Here is a 21,312-nt window from a genome sequence, read left to right on the forward strand (position 1 = left end):
TATAGTAAGGCTTTTTTAGACAAAAATAACGACCATGTATAGTAAGGCTTTTTTAGACGAAAATAACGACCATGTATAGTAAGGCTTTTTTAGACAAAAATAACGACCATGTATAGTAAGGCTTTTTTAGACGAAAATAACAACCATGTATAGTAAGGCGTTTTTAGACGAAAAAAAACGACCATGTATAGTAAGGCGTTTTTAGCCCGAAAAAAACAACCATGTATAGTAAGGCTTTTTTAGACGAAAATAACGACCATGTATAGTAAGGCGCTTTTAGCCCGAAAAAAACGACATAGTATAGTAAGGCTTTTTTAGACAAAAAAAACGACCATGTATAGTAAGGCTTTTTTAGACGAAAATAACAACCATGTATAGTAAGGCTTTATTAGACGAAAATAACGACCATGTATAGTAAGGCGCTTTTAGCCCGAAAAAAATGACATAGTATAGTAAGGCGTTTTTGGATGAAAAAACGACCATGTATCGTAAGGCGTTTTAAGACGAAAAAAACCGACCATGTTTAGTAAGGCGTTTTTAGATGAAAAAAACGACCATGTATAGTAAGGCGTTTTTGGACGAAAAAAACGACCATGTATAGTAAGGCATTTATGGACGAAATTTCTAGTTTAAAAAAACGACCATGTATACTAAGGTGTTTTTGGATTGGAGATTTTTAGCCGAAAAAAATGACCATGTATATAGTAAGGCGTTTTTAGCCGAAAAAAACCACCATGTATAGTAAGGCGTTTTTAGACGAAAAAAACAACCATGTATAGTAAGGCGTTTTTAGACGAAAATAACAACCATGTATAGTAAGGCGTTTTTAGACGAAAAAAAAACGACTATGTATAGTAAGGCTATTTTGGAAGAAATATTTAGCCGAAAAAAATGACCATGTATAGTAAGGCGTTTTTAGCCGAAAAAAAAAAACGACATAGTACCTTTTTTAAAACCATTTACACGTGCATATAAAATCTAAATGTAATCCCTGCCTACACCTTACAAACTAAGGAGAGTACTATTAAAGTGCTATTGATAGCGTCTGCTATCATGGGTCTGTCTCAGTGACGGACTGAGGCTGCTGTTGTAAATTGATTTCTGGCCCAAATACTACCAAGTGTTTGGTTTGCAATAAAAGCAGCACTATTCATGTCATTTTTCCGCATAAACGTGTCAATACAACACAAAACAGAAAAACAAAAATGCGTCATAGAAGTAAATATAAAGAAAGGTTACGAAATAATTTGTTCCCGTCAGGAGCGTGAGTCATTATTGATCTTGCTGGTGGGGGAAGTGTTTGTATCCGAGTTATGTACTTTCCCCTTTGTTTACAGTGTGTTGTAACATGTCAGCATAAAATGTGATCAGTAAAGAGCTGGGCTCCAATGCATTTGAGAAAAAAAAGACGAATATGCTTATGCTTCTGTTTCTGCTACTGTGGGGTAGTGTGGGAGAGTCTTTTTCTGAAAACGGTAAGTTCGTTTTGTGTTTCTCTCAACTTCTTTGTTTATATAACGTACTGTACAAGTTCTAACTCGTTTTTTGTAAACACTGAAGGTAATAAAAGCTAACAAAGCTGCTCAGAAAACTAACAAAAAATAATTTAAAAAAATCAATAATGATGAAAAGGCCAGAACTATTCTAAGCCTGGGCGGCCCGTTAGTCCAGTGGTTAGCACGTGGGCTTCACAGTGCAGAGGTACCGGGTTCGATTCCAGCTCCGACCTCCCTGTGTGGAGTTTGCGTGTTCTCCCCGGGCCTGCGTGGCTTTTCTCCGGGTGCTCCGGTTTCCTCCCACATTCCAAAAACATGCATGGCAGGCTGATTGAACACTCGAAATTGTCCCTAGGTGTGAGTGTGAGTGCGAATGGTTGTTCGTTTCTGTGTGCCCTGCGATTGGCTGGCAACCGATTCAGGGTGTCCCCCGCCTACTGCCCGAAGACAGCTGGGATAGGCTCCAGCACCCCCCGCGATCAAGCGGATCAAGCGGTTAGGAGGCTGAATATTCTAAGCCTGTCTTACCGAAATAACACAAAACGAAGCCTTGTAACCACCGATTCTGCTCAACGCTTCAGCTCAGTCACCTTGTCCAATGCCACCTAACCTGGTTGGTGGAGCAATCAAGGATGAAGTTCAAGAAGAATATCGGAATCATGACCGAGTTGAATACATTTGCCAGGCTGCTCACATCATGTAAGGGGGACCCTACAAGATCTGCATCAATGGTGACTGGACTGGAGAGTTGAGATGCCTCAGTGAGTATCGTAACACATTCGTAAGACTGGATCTGATAATCACCGACACCCATTGCATTTATCGTCTGGCACTTCACAGCCACTGTCGATACGGCAATCAAGCTCGGAGCATTTATACAGTCTGGTTATTTCTTGCAGAGCCGTGCGTCGTGACAACGGAGACTATGAGCGAGCACAACGTTACTCTCAGATTTAGAAACCACAACAAGTTGTATGCCGTCCACGATGAGAGTATCCAGTTCAGGTGTAGCGCAGGCACGACGCAGAGCGGCACGTCAGGGATGCGTCGGAGGTGTAACGATGGAGTACTTCACGTGCCCACTTGTATGTGAAGCTTTCGAGCGCCGATTGGGCAGCACCGTCAAAAAGTACCTTCAACGTGTGTATTCGTCGAGTACATGGGACGACATTGGCGCGGAAATAATGAATGTTGTCTGTCAGTTGCGGAGTAACTGGTAACATTTTTGGTTGAGGAGAGAAAAAAAAAACACTTCCAGTATAATAAAATATGGTTTCTATTTTGCTGTTTCAAGCCTTTCTGGTAATTTTTCCATTGGAGACATTAGCCATTTTGTTTTGTTTTTTTAAAGCAAGGAAAACCTCCAACTCTCACTGGAGCGTTTCGCAGCCGAGTGTGAAGCGGTTGGGATGAAAATCAGCACCTCCAAATCTGAAACCATGGTCCTCAGTCGGAAAAGGGTGGAGTGCCACCTCCGGTCGGGGAGGAGATCATACCCCAAGTGGAGGAGTTCAAGTATCTTGGGGTCTTGTTCACGAGTGGGGGTAGGAGGGAGCGGGAGATCGACAGGCGGATCGGTGCAGCGTCTGCTGTGATGCGGACGTTGTATCGGTCTGTCGTGGTGAAGAAGGAGCTGAGCCAAAGGGCGAAGCTCTCAATTTACCGGTCGATCTACGTCCCAACCCTCACCTATGGTCACGAGCTATGGGTCGTGACCGAAAGAACGAGATCCCGGATACTCAGAGTCGAGCCGCTTCTCCTCCACATCGAGAGGAGCCAGATGAGGTGGCTTGGGCATCTGATTCGGATGCCTCCTGAGCGCCTCCCCGGTGAGGTGTTCCGGGCATGTCCCACCGGGAGGAGACCCCGAGGAAGACCCAGGACACGCTGGAGAGACTATGTCACCCAGCTTGCCTGGGAACGACTCGGGATCCCCCGGGGAGAGCTGGAAGAAGTAGCTAGGGAGAGGGAAGTCTGGGCTTCCCTGCTAAAGCTGTTGCCCCCGCGACCCGGCCCCGGATGAGCGGTAGATGATGGATGGATGGATGGATGGAAAACCATGCACACAAACACTAAATAATACAGAAATGCATTTAATGTGGCCACACAGATGTATCTGTAAAATCACGTTTACTGTACATAAAACACTTTCCAAAACAAAACCCAAAAAAAAAAATATGATAACTCTTCAAAACTATCTACATGACAATCGAGAGAGTGTTTGCCAACATGTGGATGGCCTTGAGAGGATCCACGATATTTGGTAGATTGTCCTTCCTGAGAACCCAGTCCGGAGCGAACCTTGTAGAACAAAACAAAAAAAAAAAAAAACAATTGTCAGTCACCCGCCAAATACAAATTGGATGTTGAACAAGTCAAATACCTCGGCACGGGTTGGCATTTCCGCGGCGTTGCTGGGATGTAGAAGCTTCCGTTGATTGGCGCGTTCATCTTCTGTTTGGCCACATTTCTTTCCGCGTCCATCTTGTATTTGCGAACGGTGAGGCGGTAAATACTCGTGACCCTTTCCAAGACTTTCGGGCATTTCATAGCCTCCTGGAAAAGCGAAAGGGAGTTTTTTGTACACATCTTGTAACAGCGGTTGATTTTGATGATGATTTTTGGTGGGAACGGACCACGGCGTGGGATTTGTCTTGCAGGAGCAGAACCAGGAGAAAGCAGGCTTTGGTGAAGATGCTGCCGCCTTTGTCTGCTACTTTGCCTCCCGCTTTCTCTCGGTATGTCTGGATCAGGTTCACCAGCGTCTCCACCGAGTTTTCCACCAAATACACAGCCTCAATGGTTTTGTGGTACTGTTGGATACAGAACGCACGGTGGAGGGCGATCACGGATTTTGTCTTTGCGCTTGTATACTTGTGCAATCCTGACTATTCTTTTCGATAGCGCCCGTCCCACGTGTGCTCGACTGGGATTTTTGTATGGAAACGTTTGGGCGCCCCCCCTGACTTAAAATCAAAATTCTGCGATGTCGACGCCGTACCTTTGAGAGATTGAGGAGGATCTGGACGGAGTAGGTGATGACATCCATGCAGGGCACACTCCTGTTGCAGGAGCGGATGAGGGTGAATATGACGCCGGTGGCGCCGCTCTCCACCAGGTGCTCACAGCACACGGGCGACAACCTGGTGGCCGCTTCTGGAAATGCAGGTACACGACATCATAACGTCAATTTCGCTGACGGCATAACGTCAACGTACGTACGTCGTCCAGCATCAACAAGCGTATTGTCTGCAAAAAACGCGACGATAGCAAACTATTCAAAGTACAAAGCAATAATCGGAATTATTGAAGTAAATGAAGAGCCGCTCATGAAACCCCGTATAATTCAGTCAGTTCAAAACACGACTTGATTGATTTGCGAAAGCTCACCGAGGTTTTTCAGAGCTTCGAGGAGGGATGAGAAGTGCCTGTATCGAAGGATACAGTCCAGGGCGGATGAGGTTTTGTTCTGCAATTTGTCCTCCTCCCGGGCGCCGGCGGAGACTTCGTGCAGGCGGCGTCTCAACTTGATCACTTTGCTATTGTCATTCAGTCGGCGGGAGACGTGTCCTCTCCATAGAGCCTCGGGTAGGGGGGAAAACAAACAGCTTTCGCGGGCCGTTCCTGATGCGTACTCGGCACGTTGCGTTGACATAAAACGGAAAACTCGTAGCTATGGTTGATACCTGAATTTTGACGATGCCCCGTTCCATTTTCTTCTGGCGCCTGATGAGGAGGAACCTCCGAGCAGCACGTTGGATGACCGAGGCAGAATTGTGGCGACGGACCAACCAACGCCTGACTGCTCTCTGGACTGTCACGATCTTCCTCCGTTGGGCCAGATAGCGTCTCCTTTGGAACCTCGCTCGCACCAGATTCTAAGGGTGCAGAAACACCAAAAGGACTTTGTGTTTTCTTCAGATTTCAGCGGATCACAAGACCCGACAGCTGCTGAACCGTACTTGTATCACGACGACAGAATGGATCCGTCTCTTTGCGGACTCCAAGACCCGGTGTGCTCGCAAAGCTCTTTGGATCTTAATAGCACTGAGGTGGTGGTAGACTGCGGCGGCGAAATGAAGTCTCCTCCGTGCACTGGCGGCCTCCAGTTCCTTGATGACACAAACAATGAAATCTTTGTAAAATCATCTCGATCAGGGTTCTCGAGAGCCCCTCTCTCCAGAGGTTTTCCTCCACCGGCAGAGCTGATTCAAAAGATCAGGAAGCTCAAGTTTGCTGACCATTTGAATCAGGGGTGCGTCTAAAACAGTCTGGAAAGGGTTTCTCGAGGACCAGACTCGGGCACCGCCGATCTAGATCTTTCTGCTGGCAGGAACGAGACCGTTATCCTTACCTGCTTTCGTACAATCCAGGCTCTGTAGCGGGTCTGAAGCGCAATGGCGGCCCGCCTCGTTCGCAGGTAGTTCTCCCTTTCTTCTTTGCCGAGGCGCATTGCTCTGACCCACTCTTGCAACTTCACGGCTGCCGCTCTCCTCTTCAGGAAGAGGCGCCTCTGGACAGAGCATCTCCAGTACGACTGGATCAAAGTGGCAGCTCGACTTTGCTGCCTTATGTCCCTCCTGACTCGGTGAGCTCGATATGCAGCCTGAAGAACCACGGTGGCCCTTTTGAGTTTCAGGAACTTGCTTCTTTCTCGCCTTTGACGAATAAAGGCCCGGTAGTACTTCTGAATGAGCACCACAGACGCGCAGGTGGTCTCAAATTTGACGAGCTCAACGCGCCTCCTATATGCCGACTGGATGGCCGTCGCCGCCCGGTGCAACCGAGCAATGTGCTTCCGGGTTTGCCGGCCTCTGTAGGCGGCCTGAAAGATGACGGCTGCCCTGCGCAGTTCCAAGAAGTGTTTCCTCTGAGATTTGGCTGCTGCGGTAGCACGAAACCGTCGCTGAACGGTTAGCGCAGTCGATTTCAGTTTCTGGTACCGCTTCAACTGTTGATGGGCTCTGAAAGCCGCCTGAATAGTAGTGGCAGCCCGATGCATTTGCCTGAGGGATTTTCTTGATTTCATTCCCCGGAAGGCAGCTTGGAGACAAATCGCAGCGTTCCTGACTTTGTTATAACGCTTGATCTCAAGGCGTTTCTGTCGCTGGGCTCTGAATCTCCGCTGCAAGACGCAGACCGCCCAGAGTTGCTTCTTGAAAGTCGATTGCTGATTACGTCTCTTGAAGTTTGCTTGAATGACGGTAGCTGCTCTGTGCATCTCGGCAATTCTTCTTCTCTCCAAACGACCGCGGTAAACCGCCTGCAGACAAATGATTGAGGATCTGACTCTCAGGAAATAGTCCCTGTCTTTTTCCTGAAGAACGTGGGCCCTGTACCCTCTCTGGATAACGATGGCCGCCAAGCGTTTGGCCTGGAATCCGACTCGCTCTCTGCGGCATCTGAAGGCAGACTGGATAACGGTCGCAGCACGGTGTTTCTGTCGGATGGACTGTCTTGATTTCATTGCCCGGAAGGCCGCTTGGAGACAAATCGCAGCGTTCCTGACTTTGTTATAACGCTTGACCTCAAGACGTTTCTGTCGCTGGGCTCTGAATCTCCGCTGCAAGACGCAGACCGCCCAGAGTTGCTTCTTGAAAGTCGATTGCTGATTACGTCTCTTGAGGTTTGCTTGAATGACGGTAGCTGCTCTGTGCATCTGGGCAATTCTTCTTCTCTCCAAACGACCGCGGTAAACCGCCTGCAGACAAATGATTGAGGATCTGACTCTCAGGAAATAGTCCCTCTCTTTTTCCTGAAGAACGTGGGCCCTGTAGGCTCTCTGGATAACGATGGCCGCCAAGCGTTTGGCCTGGAATCCGAGTCGCTCTCTGCGGCATCTGAAGGCAGCCTGGATCACGGTCGCAGCACGGTGTTTCTGTCGGATGGACTGTCTTGATTTCATTCCCCGGAAGGCCGCTTGGAGACAAATCGCAGCGTTCCTGACTTTGTTATAACGCTTGAACTCAAGGCGTTTCTGTCGCTGGGCTCTGAATCTCCGCTGCAAGACGCACACCGCCCAGAGTTGCTTCTTGAAAGTCGATTGCTGATTACGTCTCTTGAAGTTTGCTTGAATGACGGTAGCCGCTCTGTGCATCTCGGCAATTCTTCTTCTCTCCAAACGACCGCGGTAAACCGCCTGCAGACAAATGATTGAGGATCTGACTCTCAGGAAATAGTCCCTCTCTTTTTCCTGAAGAACGTGGGCCCTGTAGGCTCTCTGGATAACGATGGCTGCCAAGCGTTTGGCCTGGAATCCGACTCGCTCTCTGCGGCTTCTGAAGGCAGCCTGGATCACGGTCGCAGCACGGTGTTTCTGTCGGATGGACTGTCTTGATTTCATTCCCCGGAAGGCCGCTTGTAGACCAATCGCAGCGTTCCTGACTTCTCGATAACGTTTGACCTCGACGTTGCGCTGACTGGCGGCTCTAAATCTCTGCTGTAGGACACGGGCAGCCCAGAGCTGTTTCCTGAAGCGCAATTGTTGCCGCTGCCTCTTGAAGTTTGCTTGTATGACAGTGGCTGCCCTGTGCATCTTAGCAATTCTTCTCCTCTCCGAGCAACCTCTAAAGAACGACTGGAGACAGATGACGGAGGTTCGGATTTTCAGGAAGTAGTCCCTTTCTTTTTTCTGTAGAACGCGGGCTCTGTAGCATCTCTGGATGACGATGACTGACAGACGAGTGGCTTGGAATTGGACTTTCTGTCTGCGACTTCTGAAGGCGGCCTGGATCACGGTCGCAGCACGGTGTTTCTGTCGGATGGATTTTCTTGATTCCATTCCCCGGAAGGCCGCTTGTAGACAAATCGCAGCGTTCCTGACTTCTCGATAACGCTTCATCTCCGAGTTTCTCTCCCTCATAGCTCGAAACCTTTGCTGTAAAACCAAGGCAGCCCGGCGCCGTTTTCTGAAGAGCAACCGCTGCTTATGCCTCTTGAAATTTGCCTGTATGATGGTTGCCGCTCTGTGCATCTGGCCGATCCTCCCTCTCGCAAGCCGACCTCTGAAAGCGGCCTGAAGAACGACGGCGGAGGATCGGACTTTCAGGTAGTATCCCCTATCCCGTTTCTGAAGCACCAAGGCCCGGTAATGTCTCTGGATGACGATGGCCGACAGACGGGCGCTCCGGAATCGGACTTCTTCTCGGTGCTTTCTGAACTTAGACTGGATCAAAGTGGCAGCCCGATGCCAACGAGCAACGTCCTTCCTGACGCGCAGTCCTCTCCACGCCGACTGAATGACGATGGAAGACTTGCGCAGGGTTTGGTAGCGTCGCATTTGAGCTTTGGCTGCTACGGTGGCACGGTACCTACGTTGCACGGCGAGCACCGAAGACTTTAGGGCCGTGTACTTCTTGTGTTCGCGGCGGGCTCTGAAAGCTCTCTGGATAGTCGAGGCAGCCCGATGCTTTTGTTTGACGAGTCGTCTGGCTCTCATTCCCCTGAAGGCCGCTTGCAGGCAAACGGCCGCCCTGCGCCTCGATAGGTATTGCCGCCGCACTTCTCTCGTCAACAACAGCGCTCTGTAGCGCCGCTGGAGAGCCAAAGTTGCCGTCTTCAGAGCCAGGAATCGATTCCTCTCCTGGATCATGCGAAACCTTCTGTGAATGCTAGAGGCCACGCGGCGCATCTGCGCAAAGTTCCTGCGGGCGCAGTAGCCACGATACGCGGCCTGGATGGTAACGGCGGCAGATTTCGTCCTTCTGTACAGCTTCATCTGTTCAGCCATGCGGATTTTGGCCCTGTATCGCTCTTGAAGAATGACCGCGGCGCACTTGGTGGCAAGATAAGCCTTACGAACTCGGTGCGTTCTGAACGCGGCTTGGATGAAGCTTACAGCGTGGATCCTCTTCTTAAATTCTTCTCTTCCTCTCCAGCCTCTGTAGACGGCTTGGATTTTCAAGGCAGCTTTTTTTTGCTCCTCGTACTTGCGTCGCTCCGCCCTGCAACAGAGTCGGGCTCGATAGCGGCACTGGATGATAACGGTTGCACTTTGAAGGAGCCTGTATCGTTTTCGAGCGGAATACATCCTGAGCGCCGACTGAATGACGGTTGCGGCTTTGCGCTTTTTCTGCAGGTCCGCTCGGACTTTCATGCCTCTGAATCCCGCCGCTATGGTAGCGCAGGCCGCCTTCTTCTGCAGGAACGCTTCCCTTGTTTTCTTTGCGAGCACGTGAGCCCGATAGCGACGCTGGATGACAACAGCCGCCGCCTTTTTAGACCTGAACTCCGCTTGAGCCTTGCGTCGGCGGTAGTGGGCCCGGATAAGCGTTGCGCTCCGGTGGTATTTTTTAATCCTCATCCTGTCGGCTCGGCCTCTCCAGTAGGCTTGTATCGTGAGCGCGGCCTTTCTTAGAGCGCCGTACTCCTCCTTTGTCTTCCGAGCTAGAATTGCGGCTCGAAGCTTTTGCTGTATGACAACCGTCGCGTTCCTGAGGGCGAGGTAGCGCCATCGGCAGGCAAATTTCCTGAACGCGGCCTGGATCACGGTTGCCGCTCGGTGTCGTCTCTTCAGCGAGTCGCGATTGCGTTTCTTGCGGTAAGCCAACTGAACGGTCCTGGCGGCGCGGCGCATCTCGACAAATCTTTGCCTTTCCGCAGCCCTTCTTGCGGAGGCCCTGTACCATCGCTGGATGACGACGGCGGCGCGTTTGATTCTCAGGGCCCGCTTCCTGACCCGATGCCCCCTGAAGGCGCTCTGAATGACGACGGCCGAGTGGTGTTGCCGCTTGCGCCTCTGAAAGCGGGATCTTTGAATGACACCTCTGCAGTGCGCTTGAATGAGCAAAGCGCTTCTTTGGATCTTTCTGTATTGACGCAAGCACCTTTGCGTTCTATAGAAAGACTGAATCTGAACAGCGGCGGCTGTTCTTTCGGCCATTCTCTCCACGAGCCATTTCTTATATGCGCTTTGTATTACTCTGGCAGCACGGTTTTCCCTTTGAGTTTTCTGGATTTTCCACAGTCTGTAGCCTCTCTGCATTGTCACCGCGGCAGCTTTGAGGCGGACATAGCGCGTGCGTACTTTCCTCCCGTGAATCCAAGCTCTTGAATATCTCTGCAGGACAGCCGTCGCCCGGCGGATTTTGACAAAGGCCGACGCAGCCCTCTTCATTCGCCACCGCGCTTGGACGACAACGGCGGTGGATCGGACTCGCTGGTAATATCTCCGAGCGGAAAACATTCTCCACTGGGCCTGCGCAAACAAACAAACGGGGATTTGGTGACCGATTCCACATGCACTTGACGAACTGACAAAATGGATGCTGTTGAGAAAAGGTGCTCACGGTATTCCTTCCTATAGTGGAATCACAAATATTCCATTCGCATTGCGTTGTGCTGGTAAAACCGGCTTAGAATAGTTCTAGCTCAGGGGTGCCCAAACTTTTTGGATCGAAGATCTACTTTTTGATCAACTAACCTCACGGGATCTACCCTTACCGGCGCGCGCACGCACACAAATTTAAGATTTACCTGCTTTATTTTATTTTTTAAATATTTTTTTTTAGTGAAAATGAGACCGATTAGTGTGCAGTGTATATTAACACAAAAAATATGTTACTAACATGTACAAAGACACACAAATGGTTGTTTTTTTTTTTCTTTCTCGACACTCCTGGGATCTACTTTGGACCCGTCTGAGATCTACCGGTAGATCAGGATCTACCTAATGGGCACCCCTATTCTAGCTTTTACATCATTATTGATTATTGATTGATTGGCAGATTTTATTTCAATAGTCCTCCCCCCAATACTTAAAAAAATATACTGTATATATACAGGTAAAAAAAATTTTTTTTTGGGGGGGGGGGTAGACCCAACCCCAGTTTTTCTTGGAATTTCATATGGGAGGTTTAAGAAATTACCCCCCCCCCCCCCAAAAAAATGATATGCACATTCTTCTGAGACATTCATACTACATAAACCTCCGCTATCCATGGCTGTTAAGGAGTGAAAGAGGTGGGTGGGGGGGGGGGGGGGTAGAAAATGGCTGAAAATCGGTTCCAAATGAAGACATGAAGACATGTAAACAGGCAGCGCTTCACTGCATTTGTGCGTCCCTGCACCTTGTTTGACTCTATGAGCAGAACGACGGGAGTGCCGCGAATAAAATGCAAGTCGTATTCGAAGCCTCAAGCTCACCTGGATGATTGTGGCCGCTCGATTCCGAATGACCCGCAGCTGCGCTTCTTTTTCCAGCCGCAGTCTTTTGCGAATAACAAAGCCTCTCCAGGCAGACTGTATGATCACGCACGCCGCGTTTTGATTCCTGGCTCGGCGTCGCTGAAGTAAACGCTTGACGGCCCGCTGAATTTTCGCGGCAGCCGCGTTTCTCTCCTGCGTCGCAAAACGAGAAGCGAGGGGTTGCCGCCGTGTATTTCCACGCCGATACATGAACATTTTCAAGCCATATCCTTTTGACAACGCGCGTGTGACCGACCTTGTAGACTTGCAAGTCCTTCGTTATTCTGTAGGTCCTCCAGGCACCTTGTATGACCCGAGCCGCTCTGGTTTCATTACGCAGGTCCAAGAGACGAGCGCACAGGAAGGACAGGTAACACATCACAACCTGTCCAAGAAATAGACATCCAACAGATAAAAAGGGTTTCTTGTGCCTTGGGACAGTTTTCAAGTTGACTTTACACTTGCTCGAGCGATGCGGATCCCGATTGTTACAATTTCCGAGTCCCGACATATTCCCAAGATTGCCAATCTCGACATTTGGTTTGGATACAAGTGTGGTTTCGGCGCACCTGCTCATTGGGGATGGTGTTGGACATGTCAGCCGGGTTGATCATGGAAGGCACTCCGCCCAGGAAAGCCACCGCAGCATTAACCAGCCCAAAGTTGCTTTTCTCGTTTTCCAGTAGCTTTTTAAACTCCGCAGAGGGACTCTCGGGGCCTGTTCCGGTTAAGCACAAAAAAAAAAAAAAAAAAAAAACAGTGTAGCGCAGGCATGTCCAAAGTCCGGCCCGCGGGCCAAATCCGGCCCGCGGTCGAATTTCATCCGGCCCTCGGCCCCGGTCATAAAATCAGTGCCGTCTGGCCCGCAGGTTGGGCGCAATGGAACACGTGTTGCATTGACTGAGGTCTCGTCGACTGGTGAGTGATGTTTCATAGAGTACTGCTTCCCTCTAGTGGCTAAATGAGTAATAGCATTCACTAAATGAGTAATAGCATTTAGACACTAGAGGGCATCGCTCACGAGTTAACAAGACATCACTCCGTGTTTATATTGACTGATATGTCATATTTCAAATTCCTATTTCAAATGAACCAAAAGAAATTCTTAAGATTGTTGAAATTAAAATAAAAATGGAAATGTGAAACAGACTGGCTTACTAAAATTTGTTGAACAATATTGTTGTTCAATGTAAAGAATGTCAGCCAAGGTCGGCCCCCCGACATTTTACCACATAAAATCTGGCCCCCTTGGCAAAAAGTTTGGACACCCCTGGTATAGCGGGTGTACGTACATAAACACAGATATCAACCAATCACTGACTGCGATATGTAACGCCTCTCCACGAGTCATTTCCTTAATGTCTCGAGTGGAGTGACACCCACCATTCGGGCTTTCGGGAGCGTCGTCGAAAGAGCAGTCGGAGTCGATGGCCGAGCAGTTGAGCTCCAGGCGACCCCTCGACGAGCAATCGACAGTTTGGGTGGTGCTGTGACGGAGCGACTCCTCCGAAATGAGACTGGGATGGTAGTGGTGGATTAGGTAGCAGAGGACGCGGCCATCGGAGAAGGTCACGGTGAAGTTCTCCAGCTAGACAACGACAAAAAGACTCGAGTCATCCGTTTGTTGGCGGGCAGCGAGTTCTCCCTTGACGAGTTCTTGATTCGGTCCCAGGACAAAAAACCGCAGCACTGACACAATGTTACAGTTTGACACGAAGCAAAATCTCGATTCAGACTTTGCGAAAAGAACATCTCGCAAACTCACCGTCAGATTGTAGAAGTCGCACACGGCGCGGGCCCACTCCATCAGCAGAACGACTTTAGCGCTGCGATGCTCATACGGCGCCTTGGTCTTGAGCGCACTTGGCTCAAGGCCACGGCCGGCCCTCACGGAAGCCAACCTCCGTTTTGACCTGAGGGTTCTCCTCAAGAAGAGAATCTCCTCCCTCAGCTGACCCTCGTTCAAAATCACCTCCACCTAAACAACAGAGATTGCCGAGATGATTTGCAAAAATCATTCCATCGTTGTCGGGCCGCGGGTCGGATGCACACCTGAAATGAGAAGATGATTTTCCACAGGAGGCTCAGCGTCTTCTCTCGGTGACCATCCACAATGTCTCGGGAATCGATGACGGAACCTGAAAGTAAAAGTAAAGATGACCATCGCCAATTGAGCCAAACGTATCCCATCCACTTGGAACAAACTTTGGATTCAGACGACGGAGCGCAATTACCATGTTCATCCTTCAGGTCCACCCCCCTGATTTTGAGCACTTGCAAGGCAATATCCACGTTGTGGATTTTTTGCAGGCGGCTGATGGCCGGCTGTCGCAGCTTTGCCGACAACCCCCACTGCTTTATGAGGAGCTCCATCACCCTTCTAGATGGGGGGGGGAGGGGGAAAAAAACAAACAAAAAACAACAAGCCAATGAGGAGCCATAAAATGGAAGCGACGTATGACATTGAAATTCGGTCACTTACACGAGTCTGATTCCACATTTCAAGTCAACGGCCAAATTCACCACAGCGTAGCTGAATTCGTCGAGGGGGGTTTGAACATGAGAGACTGGTAATCCAAGGAAGCCGAGATGCCGAGGGAGAATGCCCTCCCCGCTTAGGAAGTCTCTCGAGAAGGCCAGCAACAAGTCTTTACTTGTCTTTAAAAAATAAAATAAAATGCATTCACAACAGTTAGCTCACGGACATCAGATCCAAAACCAAACTCTGGACCTAAATGAAACAGAAGGAATAACAATTATCTTTTAGGAAGCAATATTTTGAAAAGGAAACGCCAATAAGCCGTCTCACGTGTGTAAACTTACGTTCTCAAGTTCACATAATGACAAGTGAACATTTTCACCAGTTTCGCCTCAGCACTGCCACGCAATGTATGACGAAAAGCGTCCGACTAAGTGGATGCGGGATTAGCTTTCAAGCTAATACAAACTATTAGCTTTAGCAAATAATTGAAAAATTAGCAAATAGGAACACATACTTTTTTTTATTTAAACATTCAATATTTTGAGTTTTCATCCATCCATCCATCTTCTACCGCTTATCCGGGGCCGGGTCGCGGGGGCAACAGCTTTAGCAGGGAAGCCCAGACTTCCCTCTCCCTAGCTACTTCTTCCAGCTCTCCCCGGGGGATCCCGAGGCGTTCCCAGGCCAGCTGGGTGACATAGTCTCTCCAGCGTGTCCTGGGTCTTCCTCGGGGTCTCCTCCCGGTGGGACATGCCCGGAACACCTCACCAGGGAGGCGTTCAGGAGGCATCCGAATCAGATGCCCAAGCCACCTCATCTGGCTCCTCTCGATGTGGAGGAGAAGCGGCTCGACTCGGAGCCCCTCGCGGATGACCGAGCTTCTCACCTTATCTCTAAGGGAGAGCCCGGACACCCTGCGGAGAAAACTCATTTCGGCATTTTGAGTTTTATCCACTGTAATTGTTCAATCCATCATTGCTATTTTTAATGTCATTTATCCTTGAATAACTTTCCCCACAATTGCGCAGGACTGTAGATTTTGCAGTTGCAGTGGTCACCATCGTTGACCAATATCAAGCGCCTACCTTGAACTCTGCGTCAACGCAGAACAGACACGGGTCGTGCTCAATCAGGCGAGAAGCTTTGGCCTTGTCCAAGAAACACACCAGCAAGAGCAGCTTCTTCAGCGTGAAGCTCGACAGCGCCTCCTCGTGGCCTGGACGGAAGGAGATAGCGGCACGGATCGCCGATTAACGGCTTTGTATTCAAGGTTACTTGAATGAACAATGTTGCACAATAAGCAATGTGTAAACTAGGGACGCACGTCGGACTAGAGTTTTCTTTGGAAAATTATCAATTTATATTTTTTAAAATTTTCCCTGGGGGGGGGGACAAACTCTTACCATCTTTGTAAAGATGAGGAACTTTTGAATGTCTGAACTCGGCTGCGATGTCGGGATTCCAGAGAAGACGCTGGAGGATGAACATGGCCAAACCCACTGCATCGCTGTTGCTCTCCAGCGAGATCATCTCCCCAAAGATCGTCTAAGCATAAAGTTTGATATTCAGCGTTCACTTTAAGGGGGGGGGGGGGGGGGGAATATTGACAATTTTCCTTCAAAATAGAAGAAAACAAAAGCAAACAATCTGGCCAAGACATACCTCAAGCCCAATCCTTAACCACAGAGGATTGTAGGAAAGAAGCCAGTTGAGAACTTTTTGACGTTCTCCTGAAAAAAAAAAAAAAAAAAACCCGATGAGGATTAAAAAGAAAAAAAAGGGACAGGATTTTTTTTTTTTTAACCGACGGTAGTAGCGGCACCTATATCTTTCCAAAGATGGCGGTCCTTGCGGATGAGCAGCCTCTTTGCCTCCACTTCGAGTTCCAACCTCTTAATGGCCTTGACCATCGTCTCGGAGGTGAAGAGCTGACAGGCGGCCCGGCGGAGTCGGTTTAACTTTCGCCGGGCGGTGTACGTGCTGAACGACATCTCTTCTTTGGTGGGGGCTTTGGGGACGTGGAACTTGTCGCTGCAGCCCATCGCCAGAGGCGCAGCATTCACTATGTCACAAACGTCAAATCCCCCCCCAACAGTTGAAATGAAACGCGACGCTTTCAATCTTTGCAAAAAAAAGTGACATCTCAACTTACCCTTGGTGCTTTCTGTGTTGACTTTAAAATCATCCGGGGTCAGGACATAGTTGAGCCACCACGTGAAAGCCCTCTCCTGCTTCTCGATCCATCTCTCGTCGTAGAACATGTTCTTGGCGGCAAAAGGAAGCGGATGCCTGGGGATGGCTAAGGCAAACCACGACGGGGCGCTTTTTCTTATTTGCCAAATCCCCGCACGATTTAAACACCCGACGCCACCCAAATACCTGTCCGAGTCGTTTTGACAAAGATCAACTTTGACATGGCGACCGGGGCCATCTTCACACACTTGCCGTGCTCTGCTCCGAGTGACCTCCGCGCGTGGGCGCCTTTTGCACAAAACGATAACGGGGATTTGGTGACTCGTTGTTCGCACGCCGAAAAAGTGCGTGACGCCGGCGACCGCGTGATACCTCGTAGGGGGAGTTTGGCGCTCGCTGGCTGCGTCTGAGTCGAGACGGACGACGTTAGGGTCTTGATGGATGTTGTCATTGCATGCGGAGAACCTATGTGGAGAATACACACCGTTTTCATATTGGTTAATAATCACAAATTAACTTTCAATTTTTAATACTGCGTTGACTACATAGGAGCCCTGTGATTCACGGGTGGATAGGGACCAGGCAATGATGGCCAGAGAAATGCAATGGAGGGGGGGGGGGGGCATAAAAATAATTCTCAATCTGTCTTTCACAAAAATAAAGAAAACAGGTCCTCAAAAATATGTTTAAAAAAAAAAAGGAAATAAAATATAAGGTCCATAAATTTTTGTCAGCAGTACAATAGCGTTATGACGGGAGGGGGGGGACCAGGCAATGATGGCCAGAGAAATGCATTGGAGGGGGGGGGCATAAAAATAACTCTCCATCTGTCTTTCACAAAAATAAAGAAAACAGGTCCTCCAAAATATGTTTTAAAAAAAGGAAATAAAATATAAGGTCCATACATTTTTGTCAGCAGTACAATAGCGTTATGACGGGGGGGAGACCAGGCAATGATGGCCAGAGAAATGCATTGGAGGGGGGGGGCATAAAAATAACTCTCAATCTGTCTTTCACAAAAATAAAGAAAACAGGTCCTCAAAAATATGTTTTAAAAAAAAGGAAATAAAATATAAGGTCCATAAATTTTTGTCAGCAGTACAATAGCGTTATGACGGGGGGGGGGCCAGGCAATGATGGCCAGAGAAATGCATTGGGGGGGGCATAAAAATAACTCTCAATCCGTCTTTCACAAAAATAAAGAAAAAAGGTCCTCAAAAATATGTTTTAAAAAAAGGACATAAAATATATGGTCCATAAATTTTTGTCAGCAGTACAATAGCGTTATGACGGGGGGGGGGGGGGGGGCTCCCCCAAATTTTGCACATTTTTCCATTCAGCACATTCACTCTCTGCCTTGTGTGTGCCGTCGCCAACTACCTTTCGATTTGATCGACCGCCTCTGTGACTTCCTCCTCTCCTGCGTTGATTTCACGGGCTGACTTTTCCAAGCCACCGTCGTTTTGCTCTTTTTAACCCGCTGGCTTTTCCCACCGCCGTCGGTCTTCGTGGCACCTCTCAAATATTCTTCACTCTTCCTCTTTCGGCTCTTTGTCAGGCTGCGCACAGGCGAGACGTCCTCCCGCTCCGAGACCGCTCGGGGAAGAATATCCGTTTCCCGGGAGGGTTCAGGTTGGGGATGACTTGTGTCGCTGGAGTGAAGTGGAGAAGACTGGTCCAGGGGTAACGGGGAGGAGATTGTGAATGTCATGGGGGCGACGTTGTGGGGCGGGGAGGAAAAACTCAAGTGAGGTCTAGTTGGAGGAGAGCTTCCATCGAGTCCGATGGGCAATTGAGCATCACAGAGTCTTGCCGTTGGTCTGCCATTAAATTCTTGGACTGTTTGGCTGTCGCCGCCAAGGGAACCAGCCGTCCTTGTGTCTGGTTCTATTACGGGGAGGTGGGGGGTCCCCGGGCCGGACTCGCACTGGCTGCTGCCTTCCGACAACTCAAGTGTTTTCTCCATCAGGCGCCGCCTCGACTTCTTTATTCTTTGCCCACTTTGACAATTTGTCGCCGGCGCTTTGCTTTTTATCACCGTCTCACAGTTGAAGGACAATATTTTAGGTCTCTCGGGGTTTTCCGCTTTGGGCCCGCCAACTTTTTTGGTGACAAAGAAAGTAAGCCGCGGCTCCATGGACTCTTCCGGGCTATCGGGGTGGGCTTTGAAACGCTCGGGATCCTCGCTTTTAAACTCCAGGGAATCTGAAAAGTCACTACTTGTACTGGAGTCTTTCGTGCTGCGGTTGACCAGAGCGAAACCGGAGTCGATGAGTGCCAGGGCATCGTTTAGAGATACCGCCGGGCACGTCGGCGAAGTCACGGCAGCAGTGCATCCCACCGGCTGAATGTGAGGCATGATCTTTTGGAACCTCTCCGGTGTCCCAATAGGGGACAGTGTCTTAAGTATTTTCGCCAGGTCTTTGTTTTCAAGCTTCCCAGCCAAAGAACCCGAGCCCGCTTTCATCTCTTTCTCGCTTGTGTCCGAGACAAGAGATGAGTGATTCTCCTGGCTCGCCAAAGACCATTGCTTTCGGACGGCGTTGAAAGGCTTTTGCGGTTTGGATTTCAGAGAGTAACCCTCGAGGAGACCGTGCTCCCCAGTGGACTTGTCTCTGCCGGTTTTTCCATCATTGAGAGAAGCGAGAGGACTCCGGGGTTCATACTGTTGCTTCCAGGTCACATGGAGGGTTTTATTGGCAGCCATCTTGGTGGGTAGCGCCGACCACTTTCCCCTGTAAGGAGATCCTTTTTCACCTGCCCTCTTCTTTTTAATAGCATCCCATAAGCGCCTCTAAAAAAAAAAATAACAAGAACAATAAAGGGCATAAATTATTAAGTAGTTTGTGATGTTTGCTTGTACTTTGTTACTATGTTTGTCGCATTTCTTCCTCGTATTTATGTTTTAGTGAGGTTTTTTTTTTTAAATTACCTTTTTCTTTTGGGGGGCTTCCGCTTTTCCCAGCAAAATTGCCTGGTGCTTGACGATCCCATTGGCATTGAAGACAATCAGTTCTCTGATTCCACCCTCTTCTGTTGGTGTCCAGGTGAGTGTCAGGGTATGAGAGCCCAGTGGCTGCGGACAACATTTTAACATTTTAAATGATTCAGTAACAGGCCACTTGAAATTTCAAAATTCGAGAAAGCAACTATGAATTAAGAGGTACCAACTTATTCCAAAAACTCAAAACAAGAACAAACATCAAGCAAAGAAGTGTATCTCGCAAAGGTGTTAATCTGTGGAATAATCTCGAAACGGACCTAAAAATGAGTAAATCGCTTGCCGAGTTCAAAAACAAATTCAAAAAAATAGTACAAACAACCTACATCAATCAGAGTTAAAATGATAAATTCTAAACATTAAATATAATGATAAATCAGAACTAAGTTGATAAATAGAGAAAGGTATTGAAATATCCATTATGAATACAAGAGAAAATTGACACAAGAGTGCCAGGGTGAGGATGTATATAATCCCGATACAAACCAAAAGTTGTAAAAATATCACCGTTAAGGGTAAAGTATGAGCCTTAATGGAGACTTCTTCTTACTTTTTCTTTTCTGATTGATATAAAAATGATTTAGTAGATATAAACACATAACGGGGTAGGACTAGATACGTTTTTTACTTCATCCTACTCCCTTGAACATAATAACTGTGTTGAATGAAGACTGATTTCTTTCTTTTTACTTTTTTATCTACCTTATTTTCTGTCAAATTATTACTGTATATGTTTTATGTTCAATAAACAAACAAAAGCATAATAAGATATCCTTTATTTGTCCCACACTGGGGAAATTTACAGCCTCCGGCAGCAAGAATGTGGGTAGAAAGAAGAAAGAAGAAAACAAACAAACAAACACCGTTCAATTAAGTGCAATATAAATACAAAATGGATAAATCGCAGTGCTATTTATTAATATTTACAATTGTTTTTCACATCATGACATACATCATTCAATTTGGCAGCTTCATCGTGAGTAATTCTTTGGCGGTAAAAGTACATTTTATTTTTCAACCGCAGGTATCTATATATTTATCTATATTTATCATTTTTGTAAAAAAAATATCTGGTTCAGCTGATTAGATTGTGCAGATGTCACTGATGAAATGTCCGGCTGTTGTAAAGTTGAAGAACCACGGCGAAACATTATGCAAGGATCTTAGAACAACTTACCCGAATTGTGAATGTGTTGTTGTCCACAGAAAAGCCTTTGCTTGATGGGATCTTGTCAACAGTCAGCACAGCCTCCGCAAATTCTGTTGGGTTTTCGATGCGCAGAGCTGTCGACTTGGAGGTGCCTATTTTCACTGTCCCGAAAGATACAAAAGTAGCCTTCGAAAACAGGTGCAGGCTCAAAACAGCAACATCGTTTTCCTTGTCAGTGTCGCGATTCCTCGTTGGAGAGAATTCCACAAAGCTCCCTCGAGCGCAGGATGAAGCGACACTTTCGGACATTTTTCTCGTTTACGATCGTCGCTACCGTCACAGCAAGCTACATTCCATCCAATTTGCTGGTTCGTAAAATTATCCAGTAATCGATGTACACTTCTGTCGAGTGTTTGAAAAAGTAGCTACATAAAGGACCACACTATCCAACTACAAAACGCGTGTTTCATCACAACTATCATAGATTTTAAACTGCTCATGTGTTGAAGCAGCCAATGATCAGCGAGGAGCGGTGGCTTTCTCCTCCAATCGTGAGAGACTTCCTGTCAAACCGAAAAGCGTAAACAGCAATCCGCCAATCAGGTGGCAGCTCCTCTCCACATTCGCTCCCTGCAAACTGCTCAACTCGAATATTTAAAAATACTCTACTAACTTCCACAATTATCAATAGAACTTTGTATGGCCGCGATTGTCAATTTGCAAATTAATTGTCCAGATGATGTAACCCCTCCTTTGACGATTTTGTGCTTATTAAAGATTGTACCTCTCTTTTTTGGTTCTAATT

General features: G+C 48.0%; 2 protein-coding genes across 2 annotated transcripts; one reads left to right on the forward strand and one right to left on the reverse strand.

Moving 5' to 3' along the window:
- Positions 1–1,296: 1,296 nt before the first annotated feature.
- LOC127606185 (complement factor H-related protein 3-like) lies at positions 1,297–2,771 on the forward strand. Its single transcript, XM_052074269.1, has 3 exons — positions 1,297–1,475; positions 2,201–2,257; positions 2,396–2,771. The coding sequence occupies exons 1-3, from the start codon at positions 1,415–1,417 to the stop codon at positions 2,587–2,589; spliced, it is 312 nt and encodes a 103-aa protein (XP_051930229.1). The 5' UTR covers positions 1,297–1,414; the 3' UTR covers positions 2,590–2,771.
- Positions 2,772–2,776: 5 nt separating this feature from the next.
- LOC127605836 (abnormal spindle-like microcephaly-associated protein homolog) lies at positions 2,777–21,018 on the reverse strand. Its single transcript, XM_052073649.1, has 27 exons — positions 20,535–21,018; positions 19,289–19,432; positions 17,737–19,150; positions 16,729–16,821; positions 16,543–16,644; positions 16,316–16,462; positions 15,986–16,225; positions 15,826–15,893; positions 15,567–15,708; positions 15,249–15,379; positions 14,164–14,339; positions 13,916–14,061; positions 13,734–13,819; positions 13,447–13,659; positions 13,065–13,269; positions 12,251–12,399; positions 11,938–12,066; positions 11,640–11,834; positions 5,851–10,692; positions 5,459–5,608; positions 5,183–5,374; positions 4,887–5,079; positions 4,498–4,652; positions 4,133–4,309; positions 3,880–4,052; positions 3,555–3,797; positions 2,777–2,857 (listed from the first exon to the last, which is right to left on the reverse strand). The coding sequence occupies exons 1-26, from the start codon at positions 20,814–20,816 to the stop codon at positions 3,695–3,697; spliced, it is 10,047 nt and encodes a 3,348-aa protein (XP_051929609.1). The 5' UTR covers positions 20,817–21,018; the 3' UTR covers positions 2,777–2,857; positions 3,555–3,694.
- Positions 21,019–21,312: the final 294 nt, after the last annotated feature.

Source organism: Hippocampus zosterae, chromosome 8 (genome assembly GCF_025434085.1).
Source record: "Hippocampus zosterae strain Florida chromosome 8, ASM2543408v3, whole genome shotgun sequence".
Taxonomy (NCBI): domain Eukaryota; kingdom Metazoa; phylum Chordata; class Actinopteri; order Syngnathiformes; family Syngnathidae; genus Hippocampus; species Hippocampus zosterae.